The sequence below is a fragment of the Mastigoproctus giganteus genome, chromosome 13 (genome assembly GCF_048544385.1).
Source record: "Mastigoproctus giganteus isolate SK-2022 chromosome 13, ASM4854438v1, whole genome shotgun sequence".
NCBI lineage: Eukaryota > Metazoa > Arthropoda > Arachnida > Uropygi > Thelyphonidae > Mastigoproctus > Mastigoproctus giganteus.
In genome coordinates this window covers 55,312,173-55,338,467 of record NC_143587.1, presented here as the reverse complement: position 1 = coordinate 55,338,467, position 26,295 = coordinate 55,312,173, and the positions used below count along the sequence as shown (strand labels likewise).

Below are 26,295 nucleotides of genomic sequence, written 5' to 3'. Positions count from 1 at the left end.
GCGCAACAGTATCAAAAGCCTTTCTAAGATCCAAGTATATAATATCAAAGTTATTCCCTGCATCCAGTTCTTTTCTGACTGCATCATAGTATCCAATCAAATTGGTCAGGCAAGACTTCCCCTTAACAAAACCATGCTGTGTCTGAGCTATAACTGAAGTCTTGTCTAGATGATCCTGCAGCGCTTCTTTAACCAGTGCCTCCATTAATTTTCCTGGAACAGAAGTTAAACTCACAGGTCTATAATTACTTGTGTCAGCCTTTGATCCTCCTTTGTAAATTGGGGTCACATTTGCACATCTCCAGTCCATGGGTACTTCCCCTGAGTCCAAGGAAGCTCTCATAATTATGGCTAAGGGTTTGCTTACTTCCTTTGCTGCCTCCTTTAATATAACTGGATAGATCCCATCCACCCCAGGTGCCTTTCTTGTATTTATCTTCAACAATTTATCCTCCACTTTACTCTCAATTATTACAAGATTATCTAGCTTATTGCCAGAGTTGAATACACCTCTGGCATTCCCCTCACTGAATAACTCCTCATGTGTGAATGTCGATGCAAAATATTCATTCAGTTTGTTAGCTACCTGAGCAGGATCATCAACAGTTGAACCATCGATATCAAGTGGACCAATCTGATTCATCCCCTTCCTTCTAGAGTTTACATAAGTAAAGAACTCTTTGCTGTTTTTCTTTGCATCCCTTGCCAAAGATTTCTCGTAATCTGCCTTCGCCCGCCTAACCTCCTTTGTAACTTGGTTACAGATCGACTTGTATCTGTCATAGGCTTCTGTGTCACATGTTAATTTGTATGTATCCCATGCATTTTTCTTCTCTGCCATATGTCTCATTAGTTCATCTGACATCCACTTAGGCCTAAACTTTGAACAATATTTCTTAGTTGGTATGTAAAGCCTAGTAGCTTGCAAGATAAGTTCTTTGAATGCTTCCCATTTTGAATTTGCTGTTGGTAACATCATCAGTTGGTCCCACTGTATAGAATTTAAATACTGTCTCAGTCCATCGTAGTCGCCTTTACGAAAGCAATAACCCTTCCCTTTACCCCTAATGGTAGTTACCTCTTTGAGTAAATCCCACTTCAGCACACTGTGATCACTGCCACCTAGTGGTTCCTTTACCTGCAAATTCTTAATGCATGAAGAATCACTACTGATAATCAAATCAAGAGTATTACTCCCTCTAGTTGCCTCCTGAACATGCTGATGTAGAAAACAATCATCCAATAAATCCACAAAAGCCTTGCTAGTGTGTGAGTGACCAGCCCCCAAATTCCAGTAAATATCTGGGAAATTAAAATCCCCCATTATAAGACACTCTGATTTACTGCCCACTCTATTTCCCCGTACAGTTTCTTATTATACTCATCAGAGTCATTAGGCCTGTAGCACACTCCTACTCTCAATTTTGATCACCCAATGCTTATGTCACATCAAACTGACTCGACACTGCACTGTCCAGCAATGTCGACTGGCTTCACTTCCTTGGATTTTATGTATTTCTTAACTAATAGCATAACCTCTCATCCCTTCCTATCCTGTCTATCCTTTCTGTAGACATTGTACTCCCCAAATTCCAGTTCTGCATTCCTTATATCTGTGTGACACCACGTCTCTGAAATCCCCACAATATCTGCCTTTGATGTTTTGAGCAATACCTCAAATTCATCTAATTTATTTACTAAACTCCTAGCATTGGTGTACATGCAAGTATACATGCACCTGTTCTTTTTCTTAGCTACCCTAACACAACCCATGTGTTTATTTGTACCCCAATGATTCCCAGCAGTCTCTGAAATATCCTGCATCTTATTTTCCAGGCTGTGGCTCATTCCAATAGAAGCAGTGGAAGAATCACTTTCACCTCTGCCAGTGGCTACTGTTAATCTATTAGTCCTTGTATCCCCCAATCTAGCAGTTTTCCGACCCACCTTAATGCCTCGATAGCAACAGCAAACATTCTTGCACCCTTTCTATTTAAGTGTATCCCATCCCTGTAGAAGCAGTCTGTCCTGTTAACAAGTACAGACCAGGCTGAAAAAAATTCTGTCCCTTGACCCTTGCACAATCCTTCTAGGGCCGAACTGATCGACAGGGCTCTCATCATATGCCCCCTCCTATCGTGTCTGGGCAGAATTGCAGACACTTTCAAATTCAACCCTAATTCGATGCTTTTTTTCAACAGTGACCTGTACTTGTTAAGTAATTCTGCCGGTCTCCTACTCTTAATATCATTAGTGCCAACGTGTACAACTATATCACCTTTTGTGCCCTTAAAAGATGATATACGCTCTACAACATCATCAACCTTTGCCCCTGGCAGACATACCCTGGTCCTGTTCTTTTCTTTTGTTTTATATTAGTGTGGCTAAACACATCCACTATTGAGAATGTCCATTATATAGAAGTAACCACATTACGAAACCCTTATGACTAGGAATAATAAGTTTGGGTGTTATTCAGAAGTGTCTGTTAATGTAGTTGCTTTTTTTTCTTTTTTTTTATATTTTCTAACTGAAAAATTCTTTATTTGTATCATAATAGCAAATAGCATTGTTAAGATCCTAAATTAGAAATATATACAAGCAAATAGTTATTACAAAATAAATTCTTGTTCTGCCTTTGTGACTTGAGAAAAGACTCGTGCACCTCCTGTGTTCAAATAAACACCATCTTTTTTTAAAAACAAATTCGTTTTACCAATTAAAGCAGGCAAACTGAAAAAATCCTCCTTTCCTGGTAACTCTTGCAGAGTTTCTGAGGTCCGAAATTAATCAACAAAGCCCTCATTATAAGATGGCCAATTATGTGTGGGCAGAATTGTCGCCACAAAACTGAATTGATAGCACTAAATCAAACTGATAATTGTTTACCAAAGATTGGGTGACTAGCAGCAGTGTGAAACAACTGCCAATGAAAATATCAGTAATCTTTTAATGCTACTGACTGCCTAGAGCATTGTTAGTTTCAAAATATTCGCCTTCTGTTATGCTGGGAAGATGCTTGAACAGCAGCAGTGAGGCTTTCCTTTGTTGAGAGTTTGGCAAAACTTTTCATTGTTGAGGCACTGAAACTTTTGGTTCAGAATTTGGAAAAAATTTTTCAGTGAGTGTTTGCAGATATGATTGGTAGATCCAGCCATCTTCTGACCTCCATTGACTTCTGTAACAGTTCCACATTACCATGAAACATTATTACAAATGTCACGTGCTTTTAATAAAATATTAATTTAATGTTTTATTATTATTGGTATTTCATCTTGGTATTTCAAGAAAATTCCAAGCTATATGCAAAAAACATTCCTTGTTTCTTGTTTTAATTAAAATATATATTTTTACCTAAATTAGATATAGTTATAAAGTTGATATTTCCATCTATAAATAAGTGTGTTACAAATTTCACCATAGATTTCAATTCATTTTGTACTAATAAAAATGCACAATTTTTTTAGTGAAAAGGCTATTTTTGATAACAAAAAAGCCATTAGAGGAGGTATACCTGTTGTATTTCGTAAGTAGAAGTTTTATTGAATTTTTTCATATTAAACTTTATGGTGCTGAATTTTCATTTTTACAGTGCTTTTACTCTTATTCCTGTAAAAATTTTTATTCAAACAGATAATGTCTTTACTATAAATAACCATAGATATCAAGTTATACATTGTAATTATATACAACTAAAGGTGTAATTATTTAAGATTTTGAAGTGCATATGTGCTAATTGGCGTGAATGGCCAGTTATTTTACAAGAATTGTTTCAAATTAATTTTAGTCGTGTTTTAAATTAATAGTAAGGTTATAGTTTTTACTATTCTAATTCTGTAGATTTTTTAAACTCATGAAAACTGAGACCAAAGGAGAATGGAAAAAGTAGTAGTGGAGGCATGTGATGCAAGAAAGCAAGCTTAGGTAGCATCAGCCAAAAAAAAAAAAAAAAAAAAACCTATTTCACACATCCATTCCCTCTAAATGTATGTCCAGTTCCTCCTTGAATTTATTTAAACTATCAACTTCCAAAATGACAGATGGAAGTTTGTTTCAGAATCAACTACCCGCTGGCTAAAGGCAAATTTCCGCACATCTATTCTATAACTGTCTTTCCTCAATTTGAATTTATGCCCCGTCAGGTTCGTAATCTGAGTAAAAAGGAAGAATCCCATCAGAATTGAGCAAGTGCAACCCATTCCAGGCCTTATACACCTCAATCTGATCACCTTGCAGGTGTCTAGTCTCCAGATGCTGCAAGTTGCAGAACTTAAGCCTTTCTTGGTAAGACCACCTTTTTGTTTCCCTCGCCAATCTTGTTGCCCTTCTCTGTATTCACTCAAGTAACTCTACATCTTTCCTAAAATAGGCCTCCAGACACCTGTACACAGTACTCAAGGTGCACCCTGACCATTGCCTTATTCAAAGGGATGAGCACCGTCTTATCCCTGCTAGCAAAATTCCTGTGTATCATTTACAAGACACCATGAACTGCTCTGGCAGCCTGTCTGCACTGATCAGAAAATTTCATATCTGATGCACAATCACTCCCAGGTCCTTTTCATATTCTACCACCCTAAGTGTAGTACCACACAGTCGGTACGTTTCTCTGGGGTTACTTCTACCCATATGCAGTACTTTGCATTTGTCAATTTTAAACTTCAGTTTAAACTTCTCAGCCCATCTGCTCAATTTTTCTAGAACCTGTTGCAGTAGCACACTGCTATTACTGTCATTAACAACCCTTTGTATCATCTGCAAACTTCGACATTAAGCCTGATATACCTTCATCAATATCATTAATAAATATACAAAACAACAGTAGGCCCAACTCCAAACCCTAGGGGACAGCACTAATAACATTAGTCCACGAAAAGCAACGTCTGTTGATTACCAATATCTGTCTTCTCCCACTCAACCACCCTTTTATCTATTGTAGCAACTTACTTTGTGACTTAATACTGTACTGCTTCAATTTGTATAGTAGTCTTCCATGCACAACAAGGCGCCTCCGTAGCCAGGTGGGAAGGAGCAGCAGTGCATAGCACACGCTTCTTGATTAGACCGGGGTTCGAGCCCATCACCACCAAATACGGAGGATGCGGAAAGGTCAGGGTATGACCACCGCATATCCCGGAGCAATATGGCCTTAGTTGCTAATGCTCCTAAAAACCAAAATAAACAAACAAACAAACTTCTATGCACAACAGGGTCAAAAGCTTTCCTGAAATCCAAGTATATGATATAAAAATTATTTTTTGCATCCAGTTCCTTTGTAACCACATCATAGTATCCAATCAAATTTGTCAGACAAGATTTTCCCTTAACAAACCCATGCTGTGTCTGAATTATTACTGCAATCTCGTATAGATGATCCTGCAATGCATCTTTAACCAGTGACTCCAGTGTTTTCCCCCGAACAGAAGTCAAACTAACTGATCTGTAATTACTTGTCACCCTTAGATCCCCTTTGTGAATTGGGGATAAATTTGCACTTCTCCAGTCCATGGGAACTTCCTCTGAGTTCAAGGATGCTCTCATAATTATGGCTAAGGGTTTGCTTATTTCCTTTGCCATCTCCTTTAATATAACTGGATAGATCCCATTCACTGCAAGTGCATTTCTTAAGTTGAATTCAACAATTTCTCCTCCCCTTTGCTCTCAGTTATTAAAAAATTATTAAACACCCTGTTACAGTTTGATAAATTTATGGAATTTTCTTCCCTTAATAACTCTTCATATTTGAATGTAGATACAAAATACTCATTGAGATTATCAGCTATCTCAGCAGGATCATCAAAAGTCTAACCATCAATATCAAGTGGACCAATCTGATTCATCCCCTTCCTTCTAGAGTTTATACAACTAAAGAAGTCCTTGTTGTTTTTCTTAGCATCAGTTGCCAAAGATTTCTAGTAATCTGCCTTCGCTTGCCTAACTTCCTTTGTGACTTGATTACAGACTAGCTTATATCTATCATAGCCTTCTGTGTCGCCTGATAATTTATATGCACTCCATGCAAGTAATGTGGAACAAAATTTTCCTCCTTCAACTTTAAAGGAACTTATCTCTGTTATTAACAGGTATTTTATTTTTAATGTTTTTTATGAACACCCCATACACAAGAGGTATTAGAACTATAGTATTTAGTACTGCACATGGGCTGAAGATTAGCATTAGCATTAGCATTAGCATTAGCAGAGGCATATGATGCAAGAAAGCAAGCTTATTCAGCATCAGCCAAAAAAAAAAAAAAAAAAAAAACACCCACTCCCATTTCACCCCTCCGTTCGTTCGAAATACCTGTCCAGTTGAGCTTTAAATTTGTTTAGGCTATCAACTTCAACAACAAGTGATGGAAGTCGGTTCCACCAACCAACCACCCGCTGGCCAAAGGCAAATTTCCGCACATCTATCCGACATCCGTCCTTCCTCAATTTGAATTTATGCCCTCTGAGGTGATTATTCTGAGAAAGATGAAGAATCCCATTGGCATTGAGCATGCTCAAACCATTCAAAGCCTTATACACCTCTATCAGATCACCTCGCCGGTGCCTAGTCTCCAGACTCTGTAATTTGCAAAACTTAAGCCTTTCTTCGTAAGAGCAACCCTTTGTTCCATTTACTAATCTTGTTGCCCTTCTCTGTACCCGTTCCAGCAGCTCTACATCCTTCTTGAAATGAGGCCTCCAGACCTGTATACAGTACTCAAGATGTGGCCTTACCATTGCCTTATACAAGGGAATAATCACCTCCTTATCCCTGCTAGAAAAATTCCTGTATATCATTGACAAGACACCATGCGCTACTCTTGCAGCTCGTCTGCACTGCTCAGAGAACTTCATATCTGCCTGCACAATTACCCCCAGGTCCTTTTCATTCTCCACCACTGTCAGTGTAGTACCGCAGAGTTGATACGTTGCTCTGGGGTTACTGTTTCCCATATGCAGCACTTTACATTTGTCGATGTTAAACCTCATTTGCCACCTCTCAGCCCATCTGTTCAACCTTTCCAGATCCTGTTGCAGCAGCATAGCGTCAGTATTGTCCTTAACGACCCTGCCAACCTTTGTATCATCTGCAAACTTGGACATTAAACTTGATATCCCATCATCAATATCATTCATAAACACCGAAAACAACAACGGACCCAACACTGAACCTTGAGGAACTCCACTAATAACATTAGTCCACGTTGAGCAGTGTCCATTGATTACCACTCTCTGTCTTCTGCCACTCAACCATCCCCTTATCCATAGCAGCAATTTGCCTCCAATGCCACACTGCTCCAATTTGTGCAGCAGTCTTCCATGTGCAACAGTATCAAAAGCCTTTCTAAGATCCAAATATATAATATCAAAGTTATTCCCTGCATCCAGTTCTTTTGTGACTACATCATAGTATCCAATCAAATTGGTCAGGCAAGACCTGCCCTTAACAAAACCATGCTGCGTCTGAGCTATAACTGAATTCTTGTCTAGATGATCCTGCAGTGCTTCTTTAACCAGTGCCTCCATTAATTTACCTGGAACAGAAGTTAAACTAAATTTTTTAAGATTAAGAAGATGAAAGAAGATACTTGTTGACATTAGAATTGAATTTCTGTAGATTGTAATTTTCAGGAAGTACATGTGAAGGGAGATTGTTCTAGAAAACAGAAGTTAGCATTAGTAGAGGCATATGATGCAAGAAAGCAAGCTTATACAGCATCAGCCAAAAAAAAAAATTTCCATTTCACCCATCCATTCGCTCCAAACGTTTGTCAACTTCTCCCCTGAATTTATTTAAACTATCAACTTCCACAATGACAGATGGAAGTTTGTTCCAGCAATTAACTACATGCTAGCTAAAGGCAAATTTCCACACGTCTGTTTGCAACTGTCTTTCCTCAATTTTAGTTTATGCCCCCTCAGGTTAATCTGAGCAAGAGGAAGAATCCTATAAGCATTGAGCCTGCTCAATCGATTCAAGGCCTTACACCTCAATCAAATCACCTCACAGGTACCTAGTCTCCAGACTCTGCAATTTGCAGAACTTAAGCCTTTCTTCGTAAGAGCATCCATTTGTCCCCCTCACTGTCCTTCTCTGTACTCGTTCTAGCAACTCTACATCCTTCCTAAAATGAATCTTCCAGACCTGTATGCAGTATTCAAGGTGTGGCTTGACTATTGCCTTCTACAAGGGGATAATTACCTCCTTATCCCTGCTCTCAAAATTCCTGTATATCATTGACAAGACCCCATGGCCTACTCTGGCAGCCTGTCTGCACTGCTCAGAAAACTTCATATCTGACTGCACAATTACCCTCAAGACTCTTTCGTTCTCCACATACCCCGGATGTAACACCATACAGTTGGTACATTGTTCTGGGGTTACTGCTACCCATGTGCAGTACTTTGCATTTGTCAATGTTAAACTTTAGTTGGCCCTTCTCAGCCCATCTTCCCAACTTTTCTAGATCCTGTTGCAGTAGAATACTGTCATTACTATCACTAACAACCCTGCCAACCTTTCTATCATCTGCAAACTTTGACATTAAGCTTGATATGCCTTCATCAATATCATTGATAAATATGCAAAACAACAATGGACCCAACACCAAACCCTGGAGAACACCACTAATAACATCAGCCCACGAAGAGCAGTATCCATTGACTACCACTCTGTCTTTTCCCACTCAACCATCCTTTTATCCATTGTAGCAACTTGCCCTTAATGCCATATTGCTTCAATTTGTATAGTAGTCTTCCATGTGTAACAGTATCAAAAGCTTTTCTGAAATCCAAGTGTATGATGTCAACATTATTTTTTGCATCCAGTTCCTTTGTGACCACGTCATAATATCCAGTCAAATTGGTCAGACAAGACTTCTCCTCAACAAACCTCCATGTTGTGTCTGAATTATTACTGCTGTTTTCCCTAAATGATCCTGCAATGCTTCTTTAACTAGTGACTCCATTATTTTCCCTGGAACAGAAGTTAAACTAACAGGTCTGCAATTATTCGTGTAATCCTTTGATCCCCATTTGTGAATTGAAGATAGATTTGCTCATCTCCAGTCCATCGGCCCTGAGTCCAGTGATGCTCTCATAATTATGGCTAAGGGTTTGCGTACTTCCTTTACTGCTTGCTTTAATATAACTGGATAGATTCCATCAACCCCAGGTGCCTTTCTTATGGTTAACTTCAACAATTTCTCCTCCACTTTGTTCTCGGTCATAACAGAATCATTTAACTCCCTGTTAGAGTTTGATAAACTTCTGGCCTTCCCCTCCCTGAATAACTCCTCATGTGTGAATGTAGAAGCAAAATACTCATTTAGTTTGGCAGCTATCTGAGCAGCAGGATCATCTACAGTCAAACGATCGATATCAAGTGGACCAGTCTGATTCATCCCCTTCCTTTTAGAGGTTATATAAGTAAAGAAGTGTTTGCTGTTTTTCTTTACATCCTTTTCCAAAGATTTTTCATAATCTGCCTTCGCCTGCCTAACCTCCTTTGTGACTTGATTACAAACTAGCTTATATCTACCATAAGTTTCTGCGTCGCCTGATAATTTATATGCATCCCATGCATTCTTCTTCTCTGCCAGTCGAAGGGATAAATGAAGAAGAAAAAAAAAAGTTGGTTATGTGAGTTTAAAGCTGGACAATAAATGGATGTTGATTGGTTGTAGCATGTGTGAACTGGTTTTTTAAGAGGGGGAGGGGGGGTGAGGGGAATTATAGAAGCCATTTCAGAAGAACAGTGCCTGTGGAGGTGTGTATAAGAGGTATCTGTTTCTGCACACAGCAGAAACAGAACAACTATGAGACAGAGTGTAGAGACTCTGTAAGAGATGGGTCATTAATTAACTTAACTGCTCTTTTTTGAATGGAGTCTAGAAGTCTGAGAGAGGTTATGAGGCACTGCTCCAGATGTGAGAACAGTATTCTATGGTAGGGTGGATTTGAGATTTCTATAGAGTGAGTAGTTTAGAAGAAAAGTAACACTGAGAACAAAAGAGAAAACTCAGTTTTTTAGATGCAGAGGGAGCAATATTTGTGTTATGCTTATGGAAAGAGAGATTAGAAGTCAGGGTAATCCATAATAGAGTTATGTAATCTTGTCTAGAAATCTGAGCGTCATTGAAGATAAGCGTAGGAGCAGAAGAATCCTTTTTGTGAGATTTAAGACAGAACAGGGTTTTGGAAGGGTTCCATTGGAGAATTACCTGGAGATTAGCATTTAGGGAATTGGAAGTGTATATTTGAGAAGTTGAAGCTGTTTCTGCAGCTCAAGGTTTCTCAAACTGGAAGGTGCAATGCAGGGTGCCATCATCAGTAAAACTATGGATAGGATTTTTGGTTATTGGAAGAAGGTCATTAATATACAAGAGGAACAGAGTACAGAAAGAACTAAACCTTGGGGAACACCAGCATTAGTGGAGAAATTAGAAGACAGAGATCTACCATCTCCTGCAGTGAGTGATAGAGAGAAAACTGAATACCCAATTACAAAAAACAGTCAGCAATCCATAAGATGGAAACTTATTTAGAAGGCCTTTATGCCAGACATGATCAAAAGTCTTTGAAATATCAAGGGCAACTGCTTGAGTTTTACCAAGCTTTTCCATTAAATTTTGTCCATAACCTAAACTAGTATATCTTCAGTGGATCGCCACCAACAGAATCCATATTGGCAATCGTTGATCAGATGGATGATTTCTAGATAGTTTAGGAGTTCGCAGTTAATGGATTTCTCCAAATTACTTTAGAAAGAGTAGAAGTTCAATAGGACAATAATTGGATGGGAAGGATTTGTCACCCTTTTTAGGAACTGGCTGAATATGAGCAAGTTTCCAAGCAGAAGGGAAGATACCAGTGGAATAAGAAAGTGCAAAAAGGCCATACAGAATGGGAGTAAGCTCAGAACCACAGTTTTTGAGAAAAAGTGGAGAAATATCATCAGGATCTAGAACTTTTTCACCATCAAGATTGTTCAAAATTCTTCTGACATACTTTTGATGAAAACTATAGGAGTCATCAAGTGGAGTGTACTGGGAATATTAGGAGGTGGTTTACCAAGATCACCAATACAGGAATTAGAAGAAAAGTAGATGCTAGTAAGTCAGCTTTATCTCTAACTGAGGTGGCAACAGAACCATCAGGTTTTGGCAGAGGTGGCAGTACAGATGTGCAAAAGTTGCAGCCGGTAGCTTAACAAGAGACCAGAATGCTTGACCACCATTTGGACAAGAAGTGAGTTTTCTACTCTTAGAAAATTAACTTAGAGATTTGGATGCAAGCCAGTTGCAATATGCAATATTCTTATCTTGAACAGCCTCAGCACATTTCTTGGAGAACCAAGGTTTAGATAAAGGACAAGATTTTAAGGTTGAGTGTGGAATAAAGGATTTCATCCCTACAGGAATAATTTCACTGACATGATCTGAGCAAATATATGACATCAGACGGTTTAAAACAGTAATCCAACCAAGGAAACGAAGAATAGAAATTTCAAAGGTCATCCCATTTTACATGCTTGTAATGCCAAACAATACAAGTCTGAGAATGCTCACGCGAGAAAGCCTCTGTTGGAGAAGAGACCATCACCAATTTGTGATCCTAGGTGCCTAGAGGACTGCTCACCTCACATATTTGGAAGGGTTGTTCATTAGAAAACGATCAAGGGCTGTTTGGTTAGGATTATTTGGTATAGCTGACTAGCTGAGTCCGTGTGACTAGAAACTGAAACCATTTGGAATTGTAGGTATTCAAAAAAATTACTTCACTGTTATGAAAGTTAGACTGCAGAAAGTTGAGTTTGAAAGAAAGGAAATCAAAGAGTTTCAAATGATTATTGAACTGAGAAAACGTTGGAGGTCAGAGATGAAATTGACAAAATGGGGCACAGATTTTAAGTCAGAGGAGAAGATTGAAAAGACTGAACTTCAAATTACTGTCTTTGACAGGGAATATCAGAACAGACATATGCATAGGCACCTCCTTTGAAGTGAAAGGAATCATACAGCAAATTATTAGGACAACTGAGATGAGCAGTGGTTGAATCAGCCAATAATTGGGATTCTGTCCGAAAAAGTAAGGAGGTTTGGCAGACTGCAAGTGGAAATGGACACCATTCAGATTGGAACTGAGACCACTTATATCTGTGAAATGAATAAGAAAGTGTTTGGGTGGATTAGGTCTTTTCACAGATAAGTTTGTTCTATTAGTTTGACTATTCATGATGTATTCAGTAGTGAAGAAAAGATGCCTCCCATCTTTGCATATGCATAGGCACCTTCTTTGAAGCAAAAGGAATCATACAGCAAATAATTAGGACAACTGAGATGAGCAGTGGCTGAATCAACTGATAGTTAGGATTCTGTTGGGATGTGTTGTATGAAGCAATGAAATTTTTGGATATGATATACACACAGCAAGAATATGAATAATATTTGGATATGTTGTACACACGGCATGCACACTACTCGGGATGATCCCTCTAGTCACTATCTGGCAGGGTAGAGGCAGCGAGATTACACACTAGCTGATCCGGTTGCCTCCTAGAAAGTTACCAGTAGGTTCAGTCCAGTGGACTATCTAGCTGCCAGCCTAGGAACAACATTTTAGAGTTGTACCCTTTGAAATGTAAGGAAGATTGGATCTCACCATGATGCCAAGCACAATCTCAAAGGTATCAGTGACACTGCATAATGCAGGAGATGGAGGTTGCCGGGGTTTTGCTCTGGAGACTAAACATGGTTTGCATGATCCCAAGCCTCCAGTAAGGAAAAATGATGGTATTGCACCAGTTGATGAGTAGCATCTACCACGTAGTATTGCTTGGTAACACTGAGGAACAGCATTTTTCTGGGTGGTGTGAACAACAGACCTCAACCCCTGCTTATGTTGGTTCACACCTGGGTGGTCACCTCCAGTATATTAGGTGTAGTATTTCAAGTCTCGCATACAGGGGATGATACACAGAGTTACTAACAATCCCACCATTGTGAATATGCAAGCAAAGGATATGACTGTCACAGAATAACAGGCTCCACCGAAATTTGATCCACTTGACAAATTTCACTCGAATAGCAGTTCATTAGCATTTTAGACTTCTAGGTAGCAAGCCCTAGCTTATACCTGAGGGAATGTGACAAATCTCAAGAATTAAGTTTATTAATAATACCAAAATGTTGGCTCTTCACTATGAATAATTTTTAGTTTCTGCGAAAACATGATTAGTAACCCAGAATAACAATAATAAGAAATAACAGATAAGGGCTAATAGAGGAAGAAAAAATATATAAACAACTTATTTATTATTTAGAATTGCATCTTAATTTTTCTATATGAAATTTATGAAGAGTAAAATTTCAAACAGTTTTTTAAATAGTTAAAAGGATTTTTTTTTTTTTTTTTCTTTTGCTAGCTCAATTTGGTCCTTGGAATCTCGGTCCCCAACATGGATTTGCACGAATAGCCAAATGGTTATTGAAAAAAAAGGCAAGCGTTTCTTTTGGCTGATATTCAGTTTTACCTATTAATAAATTTATTTTTTGAATCCCTTATATATGTGTTGTTTTTATCCCCAAATTAATATAATAAACTTCTAACTACAGGCACTCCCTGGCTTATGTTATGTAATACTCAAATTACGAATATTCAACTTTATGTAAGTTTTTGCTGGCTGGTTCAAACTTAAAAAAATCATGGAAACATATTTTGCATCCCGTAGAAATAAATAGAGGTATCGCGAAAATATCGTAATGTGACCCCAATAACACGTTGGTATTTTTTTTTGGTAATTCGTTCCAAGACCTTGGAAGTTGAAATTTTTGCTATATAACTAAGCTATTTATCTCTCTAAAAGGTCATTTTTATAATGTAAATTTCACTACGCTTTCATCGTTGTTATATGTTCTGTTATAAGAATCAATTTTGAATGCCTTTGTGATATTTTCTAAAACACATTTCTGGAGGTCACTATCATAAAACAATAAAAACAATTTGCACTCTCCAGTTTATTGGGCTTTTCTGTTAGTGCAATCTATTATAAATGGGTAGTAAACTCGATCTTATTGCATTTGCAATAATGCCAATAACTGGAATTGTGTGGGTTTTTACATTATGGTATTATGGTGAAATGAGTTCCCCTTCACTGAAATCTTCAATCATATAAAAAACATAAATAAATTTTCAGGATCTCCTCTTCATTCCTATTTACTTATTACAATGGTGAAGGAAAAGGGACCAATGGAAAATGCAAGTGCTGGCAGTGCTAGGAAACAAAACAGAATTGATTTAGAAATGAAGATGATTAATTAAGTAGTATGAAGCAGGACAAATTTTGTCATCTATTGCCTGGAATTAGGTCTCCCTGCTTCACCAGTGAATACTATTTTAAGGGACAGTGCGCGTATAAAAGAACATGTTAAAGGATCAACGCATTTAAGATCATCAGTGATCACAAAACAGCATTCAGGTGCTATCTCGAAGATGGAAAAGCTATTAATAATATGAATGGAAAATCAGATTCAGAAGCGTGCCGAGTCCAATGACCATTCAAGCAAAAGCAACAAGTATTTATGAAGATATTAAGGATAAGTACAGCAAACCCCAAGCCAAGTTTGTGGCATGCAACGGGTGGTTTAACAGGTTCAAGCATCGTGCTGGTTTCCAAAACATTAAAGTATACGGTGAAGTCACTAGTGCCAATTGTGCAGCTGCAGAGAAATTTTGTGATTTGTTGGAAAAAACCCCTTCTAAATCTCCACAGCCCTCAACTTTTCCGCAGCAGCGTGCTTAACAGCTGGAGAGTTAATTCTGGCAACGATGCTTGAAAGGTAAATCTTGCTGACATTATGCTTGTCTCCTCTCTCTTTTTGTAATTTTATAACTTTGAAATTTTCGTCATTTTGTACACTTTTGTAATTTTTCCTGCACATGAAATAAAAAAATTGAATAAATAATTCTATTTACATGTTTGTCGAACATTTATTTTTTGCTTCAATCAAATTCAGCATGCTTAGTTGTGAGTGCTGCATAAGCATTTAGGGAAATTCTGACTTACATACAATTCAACTTATGAAGAATTCTGCAGAACACAACCCTTACGTAAGTCGGGGAGTGGCTGTATCCTGATTAACGAAGGAGAAAGGAAACAATAAAACTAGGTAATGTATGTGGTATATGAATAGCCTATACGATATAGATGATAAAAAGAAATGATACTTCTCTATTTCTATTTGTTCAATTTTAATGAAATTTGGGACGGCTCAACAAATCTTTTTAAAATGTCTAAATGTAAAATTTCATGTGAATCTATCCACTGGAGTCGAGTTGTTATGCAGATGGATGGATTTACTGACAGCCATGGTAAAGACAAAAAAAAAAAAAAACTCAAACTATTATATTAGTGCCACCCATAATTTCTTATATATGCCTGTATATGTATTATGTCTGTAAATTGTATGTGTTCGCTGGTCGATTTGCCTGTTTTGCTGGATGAAAAAAACCCCAGTTTCTGGGAAAAAACCTTGCTATCTATGCCCGAGACCTAACTTGCTAACTCAGCCACGCAGTGAAAAAACCCCATTAAAGCCCCTTGCATCATCGACGGGATTTGAATTCGGGCCTTTTCCGCCCAGTGTGGGGAGGATGGTGACGATACCTCTGTGCTACCTGCACAGACCATGGTAAAGACAATGGCACTAATGCATATTAATAATTAGTATTAACAATGGCCAGATGGTGCAAGGAAGCTCATGGCTTATGCCACCAGCCAAAAAAAAAAAAAATATATATATATATATGCAGACATACCTAAAAACATGTATAATCAAAAATTATTTTATTTATTATTCATATATTTTTTACGGAACAATTGAGAATTGAGAATTTTTTTACTTATCACTGTTCATAGCTGTCATGAATGATGTGCAGTGTAGAGTGGTGGAACAACTTGGACAGGACCAGATGAAAGTCATGTTCTTCGTAGATGACCTCTGCATATTGGAGAGAGAGTAGGGAACAAGTGCAACGGCAAGTTGATATATGGGCTAGTATGGCCAGTGAATTTGGACTGGTTTTCAGTTAGGAGAAGAGTGAAGTAATGGTTCTAAAGAGGAGTGGCGAGCTTGACGGATACATTACAATGGAAGGAAGACAGCTAAAAATGGTTAACAATTTCAAGTATCTAGGAAGCACCATTACAAAGACTGGAGTAATAGACGAAGAAATAAGTAGAAGGATACAAATGCGTGGGAATTCTATAGGCAGACAAAAGATCTGATCTGGAACAGGAACATATCACTGAAGTGTAAGAAGGCTATATATCAGGCCTATTACGTACCAATTCTGACATATGCATCTGAAACTTGGACTATGAGGGAAAAGGATGAAAGCAGAATTCGGGGGCAGAAATGAGATTTGTGAGGAGCATAGCCTAAAAGACAAGACGCGACAAAATCAGGAATGATGTGATTAGGGAGAGAATTCAGGTTGAAAAACTCCAGAATAGGATTGAAAGGGCCCAGATACATTACAATGAAATGGTTTGGACATGTCAAGAGGATGAACGAGAGGAGTTTGCCAAGAAGAATGTTTGATTTACAATTAACAGACAAAAGACCAAGGGAGGAGACCAAGAATGAGATGGCAGGATTTATTAATATCATTAATAAATATAGAAAACAACAATGGCCCAGCATTGAACCTTGTTTAACTCCACTAATAACATTAGTCCAAGAAGAGGAGTGTCTTCTTTCACCAAACCCCATTTATCCATAGCAATTATCCATACTGCCATTGATTATAAATGCCAGTGTCATCCATAGCAGTAACTTGCTCAGCAGTCTTTTATGTGCAACAGGATTAGAAGCTTTCCTGAAATCCAAGTATATGATATTAAAATTATTTTGATATCATATATTTGGATTTCATATAGCATTCTGTAGATACTGTTAAAGATGTATTTGTTATTTAAAATAATTATTGTTATTGTATCTGGAAACACTTAAATTTCTAATCAGATTCGGGAAGCCACCTGATCTATATGTTTGAAGAGCACTGCTGTACACAATTAAAATTTGACAATAACTATAAATAAAATTATATAAATGTTAAAAAGGTAAGATCCAGATAAAATTCATAAAATAATTGGTACTTTTCAGTGAAAAGATTGCCTTCTTTGTCCACTTATCTTCCATGTTGTGGACTGCTTTTAACCTGCACAGTTCGTATGAGAAAGTATAATCAGAAGGATCATAGACATTCCATCAGTGCAGCAGTTAGATGAAAATAACTTCAGTTTCCCCATCTGTCTTTGATACAAGACACTGAATGTTTTGGGGAAACAGGAGGCTGCATTCCTTACCCAATCCAGTTTATACAGTGTGACCACTATTGGTCACTTTGTAAGTTGACTGTTTATAGAAGTAATGAAAACCACCCAGCTTGGATTTAATGAAGTAGTCTGTATAATAGTCCTCTGCTATTTGAATTATGCCTTCTCTGCTATTTATAAGTATACCGCCACTATCCTTTAGTTTCAGTATCATTTGTCTTTCTGTATTCCTGCTCATGACTGCTGATTTAAGTCCTTTGTTTTCTCTTAATGCTCGTTCTACTTTTCTTGTGTTAAATCTTCTTATGTCTTCTCTGAGTCTCTTTCTAACGGCTCACATCAATCCCAGGGGCTCACATCTGGTGAGTATGGGCTTGGCACATCCAGGGTCCTGAGCTGGATATCATCATTCTTCTCTTTCTTGTTGATTCCCTTTTACTTCTGACTATTGTTTCTCTCTCTCTCTCTCTCAGGGTAACTTGGGAATTTTTTTTTTGCCTGGTGAAGCATAAGCCTCAGGCTTCCTTACACCGTGTGGCTGATGATAATAATAATAAAGTTTGGTTCATGACATAAATTTAATTTTATATTTTTCACAGATGTTTTAGTGGCATGTATAAATTACTCAATGTACATTATAATAATATTTTATTCATACTTATACATTATAACATTTTAACACACCCTGTACATTGTAAGCTCGTTATTAATATATGTTTTTAAAATACATTCGATTTAACGGACTTTCGTCAATAGCAGACACCCCCTTTCCCCAATTAGTCCATTAAATCGAGGGGCTACTGTAAATTATTTTTTCTCTGTCTTACACATGAACAGTCAACACTTATGCTTTTTTTTTTATCAACAAACAACTAATTCAGACATATTTCAGTGATTTATTTATTTGTCAAGGATTTGAATAGAATTTTCATTACTGTAAGTTTAGCCAATCTCTGTAAGTATTTCGGTTTGTCTTCTACCTGCTCATATTCCTGCACAAAAGTGGCAACCAAGTCACGCAGTACATCATATCTTCTCTTTTTCACCTCTAGACGGACCTGCCTGTGCATTAGCCAGTGTGCCTCCGTAGCCAAGTGGGCAGGAGCAGCAGTGCGTAGCACACGCCTCTTGATTAAACTGGGGTTCGAGCCCGTGACCACCAAATACAGAGGATGTGGTTAGGTCAGGGAATGACTATCGCATATCCCCCCGGAGCAATATGGCCTTAGTTGCTAATGCTCCTAAAAACCAAATAACAAACAAACATTAGCCAGCGTCAATCTGTGGCAAGCCAGGTCCCTCTTCAGTCCATAAAACAAAAACCACACGCCAGGATGACTGCAGTGGAATAGGAAATTAAGTGCATTGTGAAATCCATGGCAGTTTGTAGTTTTAGGTGACCGTCCAAGGGCTGCATCATGATGATTCCATATTTTTATTGGAAACTGGGGATCTCTACCTGCTTCACCCTCAATTGTCATTCAATTATGAAGACAAAATATGGCAACATAGTACAACAACAACCAAACATTATGATTCCTGTCCTCAAAAAGCAGAAGCCAACATTTCCAGAAGCAAAATGAGGCAATACATGAGAGTAGTTAATTCTACTCCTCGCAACGTGTTGTCAGAGTTGAGTAACGATGTACTGGCCCATATGCCCAAATGATTTATTTAATTTTGACATTCCTGAGAAGTACTGTCATCTGACACTTCATGATTCAGGTGTGGATGATCCAGACAGAATTCTGGTTTTAGTGATAAAGAACTCTTGGTTGAAATTGAACAAAGATACAATTTATGGAGATGGCACCTTTGATAAAGTTCCAAACATGTTTTACCAACTGTATATGTGATATGCCAAGGTGGGTAACTCATATCCTCCATGTATTTACGTTTTGTTACAGAAAAAGAACTTGGATACTTATAATAGAATGTTTGAAATCATGAAGCTGTTGATTCCAAATCTGGTGCCTCAAAAGGTTTTAGTGGATTTTGAGCAGGCTTGCATGAATGCAGTGAGGATTACCTTTCCACACGTTGAGGTCAAAGGGTGCTATTTCCATCTGTGTCAGAGTCTCATCAGGAAACTCAGCAATGTTGGCTTGAAGACTGATATTGATATAAATATAAAACTCAAGCTGAAGTCTCTTGCTCCGTTAACCTTTGTCCCAGTCCATGATGTCAGGAGTGTCTTCAATGAGCTTGCCGCCACATTTCCAGACGAAGATAGCTATAATGAGGTGCTCACATACTTCTTTTCCACATACGTTGAGGGTGCAGCAGGTAGAAATCCCTACTTTCTATTAAGAATATGGAATCATCATGATACTGCTTTTGAATGGTCGCCTAAAACTACAAGCTGCTATGAGGGATTTCACAATGCACTTAATTTCCTATTCCACTGCAGTCATTCCAGCGTGTGGTTTTTGTTTGATGTACTGAAGAGGGACCTGGCTTGCCACAGATTGATACTGGCTAATGCACAGGCAGGTCTGTCTAGAGGTGAAAAAGAGAAGATATGATGCACTGCATGACTTGGTTTCCAGTTTTGTGCAGGAATATGAGCAGATAGAAGACAAACCGAAATACTTGCAGAGATTGGCTAACTTACAGTAATGAAAATTCTATTCAAATCCTTGACAAATAAATAAATCACTGAAATATGTCTGAATTAATTGTTTGTTGATAAAAAACCAAAAAATATTGACTGTTCACTTTGTAAGACAGAGAAAAAAAAATTTATTTTTATAAATAAAATAAAACGCTTCAGTTGCCATAAAACCAGAGCATTTTATTTCCTGTAATTTCCCTTACAAACATTTACATTCAAATATTCTATTTTATATTAAAATGAAATGTTATATTAAAATACATTGTATAGAAGTAGAAATAAAATATATAAATTTAACATTTATATATTTGAATGTCGGTTGATGATCGCTCTGGGCATCCATCATTGAGCACCACCTCGGAAAATGTCGCAAAAGTTCAGGCGGCGATCCGTGAAGATTGCAGGTGGACTATCCGCGACATTTGTGGCATTATAGGACTATTGTACAGTACATTTTGGCAGATTTTGTCAGATGAGTTGAACATGAGATGAATTGCGACCAAGTTTGTGCCACGGTTACTGAGTGAAGATCAAAAGCAGCATCGCATGGAAGTTAGCAGAGATCTTCAAGAACAGGCCAGGAGTGATCAAAACTTCCTTTCTACAGTCATCACTGGTGACAAGAGTTGGGTATATGGGTATGACCCAGAAATCAAGCAACAATCATCCAAGTGGAAGATCCCATCTTCACCCTGACCGAAGAAAGCCTGACAAGTGAAGAGCAATGTGAAGTCCATACTGATCTGTTTTTTGTTGGACATTGACAGGATTACCCATAAGGAATTCGGTCCTCCTGACGAGACTGTCAACACAAAGTTCTACTGCGACGTCCTGAGGCGGTTAATTGAAGCCATCAGTGGAAATGTCCAGAGAAGTGGCTCGCAAAGAACTGAGTCCTCCATCGTGACAACATGCTGGCTCATACATCTCTTGCTGTGGCGCAGTTTGTGGCATCCAACAACATGACATCGTTCCACCCTTAATCACCAGACTTAGCTCCCTACGATTTCTTCCTCTTTCCAAAAATGAAAATCAAGCTGAAGGGTTGAAGATTTGACAGTGTAGAGGATATCCAAACCAAATCGCAGGCTGTGCTGAACATTGTGACAAAGAAGAACTTTCAGGACACATTCAACTCATGGGAGAAGCACTAGGATTGGCGTTTACGCTCTCAAGGGGACTACTTCGAAGGTGACTGTGGGGCATAAGACCCACAGTGAGTCTAATTTTTTTATAAATACATTTTGGGAACTTTTGGGTAGCACCTCGTGTATATATATATATATATATATAGTTTTTTTTCTCTTACTTCTTTAGGAAAAAGATGCGGCCACCTTTGTTTTGACTGATAATGATGACACCTTCGCTATGTGGGAAAATAGGTAATAGAATATAGATTTGGTTAATTTGTATGCAGAAGTATGAATTTTTGTATATATATATATTTTAGTGTAATTAACTTTTTTTTAGTTTGACCAGCTGAATCAGATAACAAGAGAAGGCTGTTTAGTTGAGGATCTATTGCCTGCTATGTAGGGGCAAGGGTGGATCCAGCCTGCATATATTTTGGAAGGGGGAGTAGTAACAGCATTGAAAAATCTTTCTCTTTTTTTTTAACAGGTAATGCAGAAGCATCAGAATACGAAGAATGTGCTTTTGGAATAGGAAAATATAGAACAAAAGATTAACAGAAGAAAGCATAGAAAAATTATGCATTTTTACAGATAATGCAGAAGCATCAGAGCTTGCAATAACATGCTTCTGGAATAATGCTGGGGGTGAAGATAATTATGCCCCCTCTATTTGGCATTAATGTGTATGGAGTTGTCACTGGCAAAGCTATTCTCCTAACAGGTTGACCATTGATGGAACAGAGCCTGAAGGACAGGGGCTTTGAGAGTTCCTTTGGTAAAAAGCATGGAAGGGGCCATAAGTGAATTTCAATTGTGGTGGGAGCAAAATTTGTAGTTTGCCTTTGATGGGAGAGGTAAATTAATTCTCAGTGAGGAAAGAGTTCTTTCCTGCTCAATCATTTTTCCTAAACACATTACTTACAGCACATATCAAGGAAAGTCCTTTTTTTTTTCTGTTAAAAATTGGAAAAATTAAAATTAATTATTGATAAAATGAAATGTAGGATCAAATGTGAGACTGACATTTTTTTGTTTTGTTTATTTAATATGTTCACACCTGGGCAACTCGCATGTGGGTTGCTCAATGACTGTTCATCACCCTGAGTAATCCACTGGTGGGTTTACAAGTATCTAGTCCTGGGCAGAACTATCCACTTGCAGGTCACTAAGTGCTTAAAACTGCAAAAATTTGTGTGATAAATTTGTCTTCTTGATGCCTTTTATACGTATATCAGTAAATTTAATATATACAGGGGGTCCCTGGTAGCCGAGTATTCATTATCCAAGTTCTCGCAGTTACGAGGTTACAAATAATATATAAAAAATATATATATATATGAAAACATAAAAAATTTAATAGTATCTATGTAAAGCACACGACATGCGCAAGTGATATACAGAAATGTAAAAAGTTTACGAAGTTTATTTAATGTTTTTTATATGATTGAAGATTTCAGTGAAGGGAGAAACAGTTCACCATAATAATGTAAAAACACACCGAATTCCAGCTATTGTATCATCGCAAATGCAATAAGATAGAGTTTACTACCCGTTTATAGTAGACTGCCCTACCAGAAAAGCCCAATAAACTGGAAAGTGCATATTGTTTTATGCAATGACCTTCAGAAATGTGCTTTAAAAATATCACAGAGGCATTCAAATTTGAAGCACTTCTGTCCTGTTGACCCGACTCCATTTATCTATGGTCAGTTTTCTCATTTACTGTTGCTTGTTAGTTGCTGTTTGTTTGTTTGTTTGTTATTTGGTTTTTCGGAGCATTAGCAACTAAGGCCATATTGCTCCGGGGATATGCCGGTGGTCATTTCCTGACCTTTCCATATCCTCCGTATTTGGTGGGCACGGGCTCGAACCCCGGTCTAATCAAGAAGCATGTGCTATGCACTGCTGCTCCTGCCCACCTGACTACGGAGGCGCCTTGTTAGTTGCGCCTGATATTTTTGATAATTTTTAAGTTAAGTGAATTCTTAGTTTTTTATTTTTATTAAACATGAGACATGAATTCAAAGCGAAGTGCTGAGGATAAAACATAACAAAAATAAAGACAATGCAGAAGTTATGGTTTAGATGTTAAATTAAAAGTTATACGTTGTAAAAGAAGTGGAGAATGAGTAATTGATATTGTGCATTCCCTTGAGATCCTGGAAACAACAGTTCACACCATCCTAAATAACAAAGGAGATATCGAAAGCAGAGCAAAGAACATGATTCGGCATTCTGAGGTTAAATTAATGAGAAAAAGGAATAATGTATTAGAGATTATGGAAAGATGACTAGCTACCTGGATAGAAGACCTTTATCAACAATACACCCCTGTAAGCTTAGCTCATACAAGAAAGGCTTTAAGCTTATATGAAGATATACAGAAAGAGAATGGAAATAATGCAGCCGAAAATTCCAAAAAATTTGTAGCTTCAAAAACAGTACGGATTCAAAAATGTCAAAATTCAAGGAGAAACTGCTAGCGCAGATTCAAAAGCTGCCGAATCTTATCCTTTAGAATTTAAAAGACTGATTGAGGAGGGACAATATAGTCCTAAACAAATTTTTTATGTCAATGAAACCGGATTAAATTGGAAGCAAATGCCGTCAAGGACATGCATATCAATCAAAGAAAAGGCAGCACCTGGTTTCACGGCATCACGAGATCACATAACTTTACATTTTGGCAGAATTGCAAATGGCGACAAAAAACTAAAGCCTTTACTTGTCTACAGGAGTGAAAATCCGAGAGCTTTAAAAAAACATACCAAAAAGTTTGCTACCAGTGATATGGAAGTCCCAACGAAAAGCATGGATGATGAAAGAAATATTCCATGATTGGTTTATTCATTTTTTTGTGCCTGAAGTAAAAAAATATTGCTAGGATTCAAATATAGAGTTCAAGGTCCTTCTTATTGTAGACAATGCCACAGCTCATAACATTGAAGCTGACAATGACTTGTGCCCTAATGTTAAAATTATATTTTTACTGCCACAAACAACATCAGTAATGCAACCTATGGACCAAGGAGTTACTGCTGTTTTGAAGGCTTATTACCTTCGACTTACATTTAGAAAATTAATTTCTGAAACCGATACAAGTAATGAAAATAACGTGGATGATTTTTGAAAAAGTTTTAATATTCTGCACAGTATGAAAATGATTGGAGAAGCTTGGAAAGAAATTTTGTGTAGATTAGTGAATAGCGCATGGAAAAAGTTATACCCTGACGCTGTTCGTGAATATGAAGAATGCAATGTGACTGGGATACAAAATGAAATTGAAAGTCTTGCAAAAAAGAAGCAGGATTCCACGAAGTTGATGATGAAGATATTGCACAATTACTTGAATCACGTGCAAAACCACTTACAAATGAGGAGCTAGCAGAATTAGACCAACTGACTAACTACCGACAGAAGAGGAGGAAGCCGAAAATGATGACGCGATTCAATCACCAAAGAATAAAGATTTGAAAATTAAAGAATTAAAGGAAGCCATTGAGAAAATTGACCAAGCACTTGCGTATTATTTTTGTGAGAATGACTCTCTTCATGATTGTGCAGCAAAAGTTAAGTGCAAAGTTAAAGATATAACTAAATGTTACTACATAATTTTATCAGAAAAAACACAGCAAAAAAAACAAACTACTCAGGATTCATTCTTTATTAATAAAAATGAAAAACAGTTTAATTTCAATATATAACTGTATAACTTCATACTGTATAACTTCAATAAACTTTAATTAACTTTACAACGTTCAACACATTATAATAAAAAATGTCTAATAAAATAATTGTCTCCTTTTTCAGTTCCTTCAATCCATTTTTTACTATGTACAAGTACATAATACACATTACGAAAAATTGGTCCCCGTTTTAAGTGAATTCATTTTAAGTGGAGTTTTCTGGAACCAATTATCCTCGGATAACAAGGATCCCCTGTACTAACAAACTTAGCATTATAAAATTATTTATATTTTGATATTTATATATATACTGAAAAAATATTACCAAGATTACTATTTGAATAAGGAAATTTTTCTATAAACATCTACTGTATTGTTCACAGTCATCATTGATATCTAATAAATTTAAAAATGAAGGGAAATTAAATTACAATAGAATACAATATAATACTATTTATTTTGAGTGCATCACACAGAAACAAGATATATCACAGCTGTCTTTCACATTCTTCACAATAGGTTGTTACCTCCTTGGTTTTGTCATCAGCAGCTCCCCCCCCCACTTCTGGCTGATTTTTTTCTGTAGCATTCACTGAAGCGTCATTGGATATTTCTTGCCAGCTCATCTCTTTTTTGGATGCAGAGCACTTTTGGACTCTTGGGAAAGCACTGTCTCCTTCATTTGAATGTTTTTCTGTGATAACTGTCAAAATTGCGAGCTTAGAACTAGAGTTGAACAAACCAACTGAGGCTGATGGAATCTATCCAATTATATTATGCGAAGCTGCAAAAGAAGTAGCTAAACATTTGGCCATAATAATAATAACATCCATAGATTCAGAGGAAATACCTATGGATTGAAGATGTGCAAATATATCCCCTATTCACGGGGCTGGTTCACAGGGTTAAGTGGGTAAGTATAGATTTTTCAGTTTAACCTCTGTGCCATGGAAAATAATGAGATAATTTAAAAGATGTTTCTTGGCTAAATGCCTAAGAGCGAAGGAGTTTGTTTATGCATGGGTAATGCACGTGCATCATTTCTACTACCAAGGTAGTTTAGGTAGTTTTAATGGTTTGTTTTAATTATATCTCATATTGTGAATCCCTTCACAACGAGTTGCCATGGTGTTGCACTACCTCAAATAAGTTTTGAGGTAGTGCAATATTGTTACCTTCACCTATTGTTAAGACTATTGTTACTTATTCTCGGCAGATACCACTACCCAGATGGCACCATTTCAAGCTTTTTGGCCCCTCTTCTGTCGGTAGGTAGGTACTCCGTTGTTGCAATAGTGACAACCCAGTTATGAAGTATAACTCCACAATATGAGAGATGCCTGATGGTGTGCATGGTTTAATCCAAAAGATATTTTGTGTCTAAATGTCTAAGGGTATGAAGGAATTTGTTTTTGCATGGTTAATGCACACACATGATCACACCAAAGAGGGACTAAAAAGCCTTGAAACGGTGCCATCTGGATGATGGTATCCCCTGAGAATAAGTAACAATAGTCTACTCCATAGGTGA

The 26,295-nt window shown here is 37.4% G+C and overlaps 1 protein-coding gene across 2 annotated transcripts in view; it reads left to right on the top strand.

The window, feature by feature from the left end:
• Nucleotides 1-26,295, top strand: part of LOC150076070 (uncharacterized) — a 102,744-nt gene that overhangs the window by 31,491 nt on the left and 44,958 nt on the right. For both annotated transcript variants that reach the window (XM_090388003.1, XM_090388002.1), the window contains exons 3-5: nucleotides 3,468-3,526; nucleotides 13,417-13,490; nucleotides 21,263-21,327. In XM_090388003.1, the coding sequence (XP_090244129.1) occupies nucleotides 3,468-3,526; nucleotides 13,417-13,490; nucleotides 21,263-21,327 (198 nt within the window). The remainder of the gene's footprint in view (nucleotides 1-3,467; nucleotides 3,527-13,416; nucleotides 13,491-21,262; nucleotides 21,328-26,295) is intronic.